This window comes from Oratosquilla oratoria, chromosome 1 (assembly GCF_046742065.1).
Source record: "Oratosquilla oratoria isolate Oo_2021 chromosome 1, ASM4674206v1, whole genome shotgun sequence".
NCBI lineage: Eukaryota > Metazoa > Arthropoda > Malacostraca > Stomatopoda > Squillidae > Oratosquilla > Oratosquilla oratoria.
Genome location: NC_134777.1, coordinates 34,107,008 through 34,118,933, shown reverse-complemented (window position 1 = coordinate 34,118,933; position 11,926 = coordinate 34,107,008). Strand labels below are relative to the sequence as shown.

At 40.3% G+C, this 11,926-nt stretch overlaps 1 protein-coding gene across 2 annotated transcripts in view; it reads right to left on the bottom strand.

The window, feature by feature from the left end:
* Window positions 1-7,036: 7,036 nt before the first annotated feature.
* The window catches only part of LOC143032777 (uncharacterized), a 32,310-nt gene continuing 27,420 nt past the window's right edge, over window positions 7,037-11,926 (bottom strand). For both annotated transcript variants that reach the window (XM_076197811.1, XM_076197802.1), the window contains exon 8: window positions 7,037-10,799. In XM_076197811.1, the coding sequence (XP_076053926.1) occupies window positions 8,934-10,799 (1,866 nt within the window). In that variant the 3' untranslated portion in view covers window positions 7,037-8,933. The remainder of the gene's footprint in view (window positions 10,800-11,926) is intronic.

Genomic DNA, 11,926 nt, shown 5'->3' with positions numbered 1-11,926 from the left:
GATCTCTTATATAAAATAGTTTAGAATTTAAGAAATAAAGAATTGCTTGTTTCAGAACGTTCTAAGTCTTCTTTGACTGTTATCGATGTTTATTTCCATCTATGTGCACTTAAAGTGTTGTAGGCTCATTTCCTTTACTAGGTACGATTGTAAATCTTTGCTAACTTAATTGACATTGGTTGAGTCTATATACCAAGTATATGGTTCTATTGTGATACATGAAGCATTATCATCATTATTATCATGTGTTAGGGCTTCTGTGATGATCTAGTCCTTCACATTTATCTTCCATATTAATTTGAATTTGTTGACCAAAACAAGCCTTTTACTTACATAAGTCAATCTACACATACGCACGCACACACACATACACCTAACACATACACATACACGCAGGCACACGCACGCACGCACACACACACACAAACACACATACACACATGCACGCGCACACACGCACCTACACATACATATTCGCACACACAGACATATGCATGCAGACACGCAAATACATACACTTACACATACACACACATACACACATATATATACATATATATTTATATTTATACATGAGTATATATTAATATATGTATATAAGCTGATGTGTCAAAGCTTTACAAATAAATATAGATAGAATCTCAATAAATCCTATATTTAAATATCAGCTTAGTGGTCCCTGTTTAGAATATAGATATATTAGTGATTCTGTACATTCCCTCTCCTGTGTTTGTATGTTCTTCATCATCCACACAATAGAAGAATATGTGCATTTTGATTCAAACCTGATTCAAAGGGTTTTACATATAAAATAAGAAATAACGTCCTGTTTTTTTATTATCATCCACAATTCCGTTCACAAAAACCTGTCTCTAAGGCCACACAGTTCCAGATAAGAGAAGTCAGCCTGCCTGTGCCTGTGCTGATATTGATATAAGAAAACAAAAAGTGAGACATGTCTCAATATGCTTATGTCTTTCTTTATAAATCTGTATCTTTATATTTACCTTAAGAACTCTAAACTGGTTATATTTTCACCACAGTTGAATATATTACAAAAGCTCATATAAAACTGTAAGGTCAAATGCACCAAAAAAAATTTCTGGGTTAATCTGGTGATAAACCTGGTTGGGAGACGGGAAACAGCATAGGAAGGATATAGTAATGACGACACACACACACACACGCACACACGAAAAGAGAGCAGATCCGAGGTGAATACACATACACACACACACATACACACACACACACACACACACACACACACGCCCACATATATATATATATATATATATATATATATATATATATATATACATACATATACATACATACATATATATATACATATATATATATATATATATATATATATATGTGTGTGTGTGTGTGTGTGTGTGTGTGTATATATATGTATATATATATATATATATATATATATATATATATATATATATATGTATGTATGTATATATGAGCATGTGTATACGAACCTCGCCTCCGGATACGAACACGCCCGGCTGCTATTTTGTGCGGGCTCAGCATTGCACTCGTCCGCTTTCTTGCTTAGTTACGCACTCGATACGAACCAGATAACACGAACGTGGAATATCTTCCTATCTTTGTAGTTTTGTGTTTTTGTGTGCGTGTGTGTTTTATTGCTTTGCCAGTGACAGTGTACTCTTACCAGAAAGCAGTGAAAAAGTAGTGGTAGAGGGAAAAGGAAGAAGGCAATCACGATCGAGTTGAAGAAGTAGATTTGCGAGAAGCAGGCTAATGGCGTTCGGACTACTGATCTTGCCTGTATGTTCGGGAAGAAAAAGTCAATAATAAGGACAATTGTGAAGAAGAAGGATGTGTTTATGAATGTTGATGTGGCGAAAGGGGGTGAAAGATCAGAGTTAGCAAGGATGAATGAGAAACAGTTAGTGGGTGACAACATTTCGGAGGATATCATATGTGAAAAGGGGAGATATTTTCATGCCGATTTGTTGAAGAATAGCCTAGTGCAAATCCTAAAGACGAGCCATTCAAGGCTAGCAGTAGATTGTTCGACAAGTTCAAAAAGAGAATAGGCTAGGTATCCATACTGTCGACATGACGTAACGCAAACCCTCCCTCTTTCTCCTCACCGTCCCAAGAAGACTCGCAGATAAGGTAAAATTAATTTTACTTTTTTATTATTATTATAATATTTCATGCTTAATTATTATGGTTCTGTTTGATGCACAGTTTTACACTGTGTTTAATGTGCATACGAATCACAAACCTTCACTTACATAGCAAAAAACAGGGGAATTTTGTCAAGGCTGAAATCAATTATCTATGTGTCTTTATTTCTTATGGGAAAATTAGTTCCCAGATACAAACTTTTCATCTTTCGAACCACCTTCGCGAACGAATAAAGTTCGTAAGCCGAGGTACAACTGTATATATACGCGTGTGTTTTTGTTTATATACATATACGGTATATATACATACATAAAGACACTACTTCTACTTCTACTACTACTATTTCACTATTGTTTCAATACTGCTGCTGCTGTCATTATTGCTGCTACTGTTACTACTACATTATTTTTGTACTGACCAGTCATCATCCTCGTGGAACTGTTGTAGTAAGAGACAAGTTCTGTTTATCATAAACATACATTATTTCATTGGCTCCACTTCGTTGATGAATGTCTGTCAACCAACGTCACTTTTATATATTTCCATATCCACGAATGGTCATTAATGTAGAAATAGTTACAACTAATTGCAATGATAAAGCATGCCAACAGAGGACCTTCCGGTCTTTAACAAAGATGAAAAAAGTGCTTAGGTGTTTGAGTGAATTTTGAAACTTCCAATTATTACAGTCATATACCGTGGCTGGGAGTTCATTCTATTCAGTGATGACGCGGCTGGCAAAATTGATCCTACCTACTTCTAAGTTGAAACCTTGATTTATTGGATAGGTTTGAATATCAGATACTACTTGAGACTACAAGAGCAATGTCGATAAAAATTAAACTATCTGCAGGGTCAACCATATCAAACAGGTCTTGTATGAAAAATGAGACAAAGAGCAGTTCTCACACACATTCCTAAGACCTACTGCTAACTAGTACATCCCTGATGGCGAACAGAGAAATTCCTCATAGATGTATGGGATACCGTCATAATGACGGCGTGGATCATTGGGTATCCTACAGATATATAGGATTCCACCAAATATATTGAATATGGTGGTACCAAAGAAATATCTCACCAGAAATTAGCTGTCAGGAATGTGAGATTATTCCCATAATTCTTTCATAGCAAAAATGACTTACACAACCAAAATAAAACCGGGCGTTCCTGTTGCATCATGGTCTCCTAAACCCAAAGGTCCAAATGCATTGCCTTGTGTACTTACGGGCAGCGTGCAGCGGAATGTGAGTAAACACTGCCCAAGTAGATGAGAACATAAGAATGAAGGAGACTGCAAGAGACCATAAGGCCTACACTAGGCAGCTCCGTATCCATCACCACCTGTCATCCCCATCCATAAAGTTGTCTAATCGTTTCTTAAAACAACTGATAGTTTCAGCGCTTACTACATGGTTACTAAGTTTATTTCATTCGTCGACCACCCTATTAGTAAACTAATTCTTGCCTATCCCCTTTTTAAATCTAAATTTGTCCAGTTTATAACTATTACTGCGAGTCCTGCCCTGTTGTTTTAATATGATGACCTTGTTTGCATCACCCTTGTTAAAGCCTTTGGTCCACTTGAACACCTCTATTAGATCACCCCGCACTCTGCGTCTTTCCAGAGAGTGTAAGTTAAGGTGCCTAAGCCTTTCTTCGTAAGGTAAATTTCTGAGTCCATGTATCATTTTGGTCATTCTTCTCTGTACTGATTCTAGTGAATTGATGTCCATTCTGTAGGACGGAGACCAAAACTGTACCGCATAGTCAAGGATGGGTCTAACTATCGCTAGATAGAGTTTAATAATTACCTCTGCACTTCTATTCGTTACCGTCCTAGCAATGAAACCTAATGCTCTGTTAGCTTTATTCCTGGCGCTAATGCACTGCTTCCTGGTTTTAAGGTCCGGACTCACTAGAACTCCCAAGTCTCTCTCGCACTCAGTTTTCTCTAAAAGCGTCTTGGACATTAAACAGCATGAAGAAAATGGAGATCTATACTTTTAACAGAGAGCCTTCTCAGAAGACCACATGCAGCATATTTTAATAGAAAAACTGGAAAATATCAATTGAGGCATCGTGGATCTAAGTGAAGTCTGAAAAAGAAAAAAAAAACGATACAGCTACAAGATAGTGTATCTCCTTCATATGGCGGTTCATAATAAATGTCACTGGTTTATCTTTTCTTTATTTGTTCACAATTTCTTCCATGTTTCTACACTAAGTCAATCACCTCCTAGTTCTATATTACAATTTGCACATGGTTATTACTTGGTACGTCTCATCGGACCGACTCGACTCCGAGCTCCGTGCATTGCCTTAAGAAGGCCGGAAACTCGTTTTATGAGGTGCCACGCTCGTATAAACTTAAGAGTTTATGCGAGCGAGATTTAGTTCGTCACTTCTTAATATAATTTACATAAATAGTTATTAATTTAGTCTGACAGCCAGACTATAATATATATCCAGGGGAGGTTCGTCAGTATACGTAATAATGTGTTTATTACTGTGTGGTTATTTGTGTGATCGCGTGTGTTCTTGTGTGCATGTCGTGTGGTGGCGCGGCAAGAACTGCTTTGTCGGCAGATTGGTCAGCGAAATGGTGCTTGACCGTCGGCGGACAGTGAGTGAGTGAGTGAGGGAGTGAGTGGGTTATATGACTGGGCGATACTACTCGTCATGTATATGAGGCGTATACAATAGTCATCACCTTTTCCGCTACAGAGGTTAGGAAATGAGACGATCTAGTGGAGCAGAGTTCTCGATAAATCAGGAGGATGCTGGTAACATAATAAAATTTAGTAGTATATCAAATAGGGTAGCTTGGATTATGATAAGGTTGTGTAAGAGATACATTCTTAAAACAATTCAGGCTTATACACCTATTTGACAGTTCAGAAAATGAAATCGAGCCCTATGGTGATTTACGTCAGGTAATGGATCAAGAAATAGATTATATACACATTAGTAATAGGTGAATTCAGTGTTAAAATGGGGAAAAAGATAGGAGATGAATCGTGCCTAGGAAGTTTGGAATAGGTGAGAGAAATAACAGATGCGAGATGCTACCCAGTTTTGCAGAGAACTACAGCAAGAAAAAAGTGAACTCTTTCTTACATAAATGTGTAGGTGGTAAATGGACTTGGAGAAGTCCAAATAGAGCAACAAAGAACGAAATAGGCTTCATATTACTAGATGAGAGCAACAGCGTTAACAATGTTGCGGTTATGAATAAAATAAACATAGGTTGTGACCATAGAATATTAGGTTATACAACTAAATTCACTTTCAGAGCCGAGAGAAATAAACTAGTTCTGAAGAAGATATTGAGCCTTGCGAAGGTTAAAAATGACAAAGAATTTCAGTTACAAATTAAAGATAAGTTTTATGCTCTAAGAAATAAGGAGTACACCACCGAGGTTATGAATACTTAGTAGATATTATTAGGAAATTGGCAGAGAAAGTAGGAAGTCCAAAAAGCATTAGAGAAAACAAATATTTCAAATTTACCTACGACCTAATAAAATTAAAAGGGATTATGTAAATTAAAAGCAGGAAGAACGAAATAGAGTAGGACTAAAGCTTATTGACAAAAGACAGAGAATAGAGACAATAAAGAGAAATATGGATAGATTAGAAGAAACTATTCAGAAGAGTAAAAGTATTAAAAGGGCCGAGCACAGACTAGCTTTTAAGGAGGCAATAAGTAATATCTTTGAAAGATAGAAAAGAAAATATTATTAGATGCAGAAGCAGAATTGTAAAAACGAGTAGAAGAAATTCACTAATAGTTTCACTCGTCAAACACAGTAGTTGAGTCAGTAAATTCATTTGTAGACGTTAGTAGTGTACCAGACACTGCAAAGGAAGAAGTAGCGTTTCCTTTAAAAAAAAAATAGGAAACGAGGAAAAGCACCTAGGGAAGATGGTATATCGATGAATTTTGTGAAATATGTAGGGATCGCTTGTGAAGATATTGAATAGTATAGATGTTATTGTTCCTTGGGGGACTCCATTTTGGGGGGAGTATGGGTCTGGAAACTCAAATGTCTTGTTTATGCTTATAGCTACCATAGCCGTTCTTTCTGATGAAGTTTTTCTAGTTGAATCTTTCTAGCACTTGTTGGATGATGTCGGTTACGGGAGGTGAGTAGTTTTGTTGTAAGTCTTCTTGCCACTAATCTTTCCATCAGATGGGATATGATGGAGAGTAAAGAAATAGGTCTATATTATTAGGGATTTTCATATGGTTTGTTTAGTTTTGATATGTGAGCTCTTTTTCATCTTTGGTGAAGGAAGGGGTGGCATCTGTGTCTAGTATATTTTTTTTATTATTTTTTATTATTATGTCTTTGACTATTTTCTTCTTTCAGGTTTTGTGGGTTTGAACTTGTCCTAGAGAAGTGTTTGTTGATGTTATTACACTGCTGTTTTGGTAACTGTGTTTTCCCTTGTGTTGCCCCAACTGTTTCTTTGGTGAGGGGGAATTGATTGTTTATGTTTTTTTGCTGTTCTCCACAATTTTCGTTGCCTGTTTTCAGGGTGGCCACTGCAAGATTACATACATACATATATATACCAAGGCTTTTTCCCCCTTCCAAGGGAGGTAGCCAAAAAGGGAAAGGCATAAAAACACTCCCACCCATTTCATCCCTAAATACACTCCACACCCCTCCCACCCTCCCTCTCATCTGAGCACCTCCTGGATGACGGGTCATCCCTGCACCCTGCCCACCGCCCTGGGTCAGAAGCAGTGTCGCAAGACACAGCACAAAAGTGAAGGCACTGCAAGATTGAATGATATAAAACAAAAACAAGTTTTACAAACACATTTATTATTATTATTATATCATTTGGAATTATATTTTTTCATCAACCGCTCTATCGAAGGATGGGACCTGGTCTATGTCAAAGGTATTTAATTTTTTTTTCCATATCTTTTGTGTATTCTTGCTTTTTCATGACTTCTCTTGTATGTAGGTTGTATTTTCTCTCCCAGCTCTATGGTAATCTTTATTGGTAAGTTGTCCGAAGGAAGGTCTTTGTATGGTTTCCATGTTGTTTTTGTTTGTGGTGAGGTTGAGTACAGTATTATGTCAAGGAATGTCACTTTTTTGCTATATTGAAAGGGTTGTCTAGTGGCGTTGTTGCTGGAGTTCATTCTGTTTAATTTGAGGAGTTGTTCTAGTATTTTCTGTCTTTTTTGGCCTGCTGTTTGTGTGTTAAGCCAGTATGAGGTTTGTTAGTAAGTTGAGTGATATGAGTTATGGGATGTGGCCTCGGAGGTTATATGTAAATATTTGTGTTGTAAGTTGTTTTCTTTATTTGAGTTTGGTTTGGTGCTATTTCTGCCCCTGAGCTGTGTCTGTATTTTTTGTCTTCTCGTTCTTCTTCTTGAAAAATGGTATGCTTTTGTGCTTTAGTGTTACGAGTCCACCTTTGTACCATTTGTCTTCTCTCGTTGATGTTCATTCAGTGAACGTAGGCAGTGCAGTTTGTGGTATCAGCCTTGTTTCTTAAATCAAAGATGTGTGAATGTTGTTATTCATTTATATTCATTTGTAGTCTACTTAGAGTGTGTTTTTGTGTTGATGTGTTTTGGGTACATATGTTATTGTGTGGTGGTTACCGCTCCAGTTCTTTGTATTGTACGTGCTTCACTTAAGAGTTCATATACTGAAGTACTCTATAGCACTAAGAACCTGCAAACTTCTTTCGTCCTAAACCCTCTGATATTAGGGACCACTCCCAAACCCTTGTTAACGAGAGTGGGGACCGGGGAATCTTTATATGGAAAGCGGGACGTCATTATCCCAAAGATAAAGGGCACACGTTCACATACGATTTTTAATCTTTCACATTCTTTCAACAGATAGTTTAATCACACAGTTACTATCGTGTTGAAAGGTGATTTCCAAATGATAGGCTGAGGAGTAAAGGTGGCCCTCAAAGAAAGAAAGAAAAGAAAAGAAAAAGAGGGGTCCCTGGATGTTGAGACGGTTGGTGGGGAGGAAAGCTAAGCCACCATTGCTAGCCAGACCTGAGGATTCATCGGTCTCGTCAGACGACGACAATGCATGGACTATCGAAGAAGAATAAAGGGTCGTTGAAACCGGCGGTGGTGGAGACGCTGTCGCAGATTTTCGTCGCAGGAGTGTTATCCTCTCTGGTGGTAAAGCAAGTTATAGGCTCGTAGAAATGACCAGATCTGATGTGATGGTGATAGTAGAGGTGTCAGCTGCAGAGGTTCCATACTGTATTTTCCCGCAGGGAGCAGGGTGAAATGACCTCAGTGAAAGTGAGGCCATGCTTGGGATGCCAGTAGAGGGAGTGGCGGTAGCGTTGGTGTCGCTGGAGAAGATGGCTGTTGGAGCTGTGCCCGTGGCTGTGGTTGTGGCTGTGGCTATGGCTGTGGCTGTATTTGTGGCTATGACTGTAATTTAGACTAGGGATATTTCTGGAGTTCATGGCTTGGTTGTGGCTGAAATTGGGACTGGAATGAAGGCTGAGACAAGGATTTGTAATCTGACTGGTGCAAGGACTGAAGTTGGAGCTGGGGCGAGGATTGGGGCGAGGATCGAGACTGGAGCTGAGGCTAAGAGTGTGGCTGCGATTGAAGCTGGGGTTGTGTCAGGGACTGGCTGAAACTGAGGCTGGAGCCAGGGCTGGAGCTGAAACTGAGGTTGGAGCTGGGGCTGAGAATGAGGCTGTGGCTGAAGGTGGAATCGAAGGTAGGACTGTGGCTGAAGCTGAGTCTAGGACCGAGAGTAAGGCTGTGATTGAAGCTGGGCTTGGGACTGAGAGCGAGGTTGACGTTGGATTTGGGACTGTGGTTGAATTTGAGGTTGGGGCCGGAGATGAAGATCGGGTTGGAACTGGGGCTGAGGTTGGAACTGGGGCTGTGGCTGAAGCTGAAGTTGGGGCAGGGGCTGGGGCTGAAGCTGAAGTTGTGGCCTGGGTTGAAAATGAGCCCGAAGTTGGGGTTGGAATCGGTATATGGATTCGAGACTTGGCCGAAGCTGGGGCTGGGGCAGGACCTTAGGTTGGACCTGGAACTGGAGCTGGGGCTGGGGCTGGGGCTGGGGCTGGGGCTGGGGCTGGGGCTGGGGCTGGGGCTGGGGCTGGGGCTGATGCTGAACCAAGGACTTTGTTAGGAGCGGGGGCTGGACCTGAGGCTGGGGTGGGTTACTGGTGCGAATGAGTGTATTTTGCAAGGAGGCCATCAGGCCAGGGCCTAAAATAGACTTGATCTGCTCCATTTGCTCCGGGCTCTCCACCGACGTGAACTCTTCCAGAAGAGTCCGAAAGTTTTTGAGGCCCTCTATATCCTTCAGTGAGTTCCCTTTTGTTACATGTGTCTCTTCGGGCTGGCGAGAGAACTGTTGTTCTTGCTGATGTTGGTGCTGACCACAGTGGTCAGTTCTGTTAAGAATTTTCGGATGAGGAGGTTGGGTTGACTGGTGCTGAGGAGCGATGTGGAAGAGCTCCCAGCGGTGGGGCGATAAGTCAGCTATACAATCGTGGGAGCCTGATCCAGCCACTTTGGTAAGTGAAGGGGTATGGGGTTCTCGTTTGGGAACTACCAACCGAAGGTTGCCGGGAGAAATTATATTGGGTGGCTGGGGAGTTTCTGTTGAAGTGCAAACGTTGCACTCTTCTAGTTGGCTTTCTATTTGGTTATCGACTGGCTGAATCTCCTGTTGAGGTTGTTGAAAACAGCCCGCCCATGGCAGAGGTGGTTGATGAGAAACGAAGTAGTCAGGCTTAGAGTTAAGATCGGGAGACTGGGAACCCGATGACACTTCAAGGGATGAGAAAGAAGTGTCAGAAGCCTGTTGAGGAACCATGGGAGAAGAGGAGGAATTAGAAATATCCTCGACCATTTCGTACTGCCTCGCCAAGGCGTACTGAGGTCCGGTTAGCTGGAAATCCTCCTGAGCTTGCTCTTGATGAGCAGACTTCTGTACATGTTGCTGTTGATGAAGATGCACTTCATTCATCTGCGTGCCAGTACTACCTGTAAGGTTGTTGTACACTTTATGTCCACCAGGTATAAAGTTGTCAAGGCCATAGTTGGGAGAGTTCAGGACAGCCATAATGGACTTATGAAACTGCTGCATCATGATCCGTTGAAAGTTGGAATTGTTAGCCAGTTGATCTACGTTGATGTTTACTGCGCCCACCGCATCCGTATCCATAATCACTCTCATAGGTTTCGGAATCTCATCCGTATTATTGCCTGTATTTAGCCCATTGCCTGCGTCGCCTGTAATTCTATTTATGACAGTTTGCTGCTCTCTGTATTGCTCCCTTACTTGCTGATGTTGAGAAATTTGATACTGTTGTTGTTGCTCTTCCCCCTGTTGTCCATTGTTTTGTCGATGCTGATGTTTCAAGCAAGTATGGTCAGTGTTCAGAGGATAAACCTGTCGTTGCCTTTGCTGCAGTTTTTGGTGCTGCTGGTGTTGTAGTTGGTTCCCTTTAGTCTTCTCGTGCGTTTCTCCATTCTCCTGTAGATCCGTAGAGCATAATTCAGATACAGAATATCCTTCCATTGTGTTGGGCCATTCAGTGTAAGAATTCAGTTCCAACTGCCCGAGCTGCATTTGGATCTCCTGAACCTGCAAAAAATAAAGTATTTGGCCATGAAAATGGCAATGCATTAGTGTAAAAGATGGCACGTTTTCTATTATAACTGTATTTGAAGGACAGATTCCTTTAAGTTCGTATGTAACATGAACTCTAGTCTAGGCTCTTCTGGTTACAAACAAATTTACAAAACTAAGAACATGCGGACTTGATACTATGTCGAAGTTTATTATCATTCCTAACCAACGGATTCATGCTAGAACATTGTAAATGTGTGAATGTATAAATAAAAATGGGGTTCATGCGGATTTCAACATTAATTCTACTGGGTTGAAGCGGGGACGCTTCACTTGTTAAACAACACCAACGTTTTAGATTTTCATGTTCCATTCCAAAATACGATATGACTTACTGCTATTTGCGTGTACATCCAGAAATTAAGAATTACGTAAGTTTCTAAATGTCAGTATGAGGACCTAGTCAAGGAAAACGCCCTATGTAGAGTCGTCAGGCAACATAAGAACATAAGGATGAAGGAGACTGCAAGACATCATAAGACCTATACTAGGCAATTCCATGTCTATTACTACCTGTCACCCCTGTCCAGAAAGTTACCGTGCCTTTTCTTAAAACAACCGATAGTTTCAGCGCTCACTACATGGTTACTAAGTCTACACCATTCATTGACCATTCTACTAGTAAAACGGTTCTTGCCTATTTCCTTCTTAAACCTAAAATTCTCCACTTTAAGTCCATTACTCCGAGTCCTGCCCTGTTGTCTTAATATGATGATCTTGTATGCGTCCTCTTTGTTAAAGCCCTTGACCCACTTGAACACCTATATTAGAACACCCCGCGCTCTGCGTCTTTCCAGAGAGTGCAAATTAAGGTGTCTAAGCCTGTCCTCGTAAGGTAAATTTCTGAGTCCATGTATCATTTTGGTCATTCTCCTCAATACTGATTCACTCGTCGATTTCGAGAACCTTCTCCAAGTAATCAGTCTTTGAACCGCGACCAAATGGACTTTTAGGTCATGGCTACATTGCATATCTCGGGACCAGATTAATGTCTCAGGAAACAAACTAGATTCATAAATGAGAAATAAAATCTAACAATTAATTCACCGTCTTATCCGATGACCCGTTCTGCAAATCATATC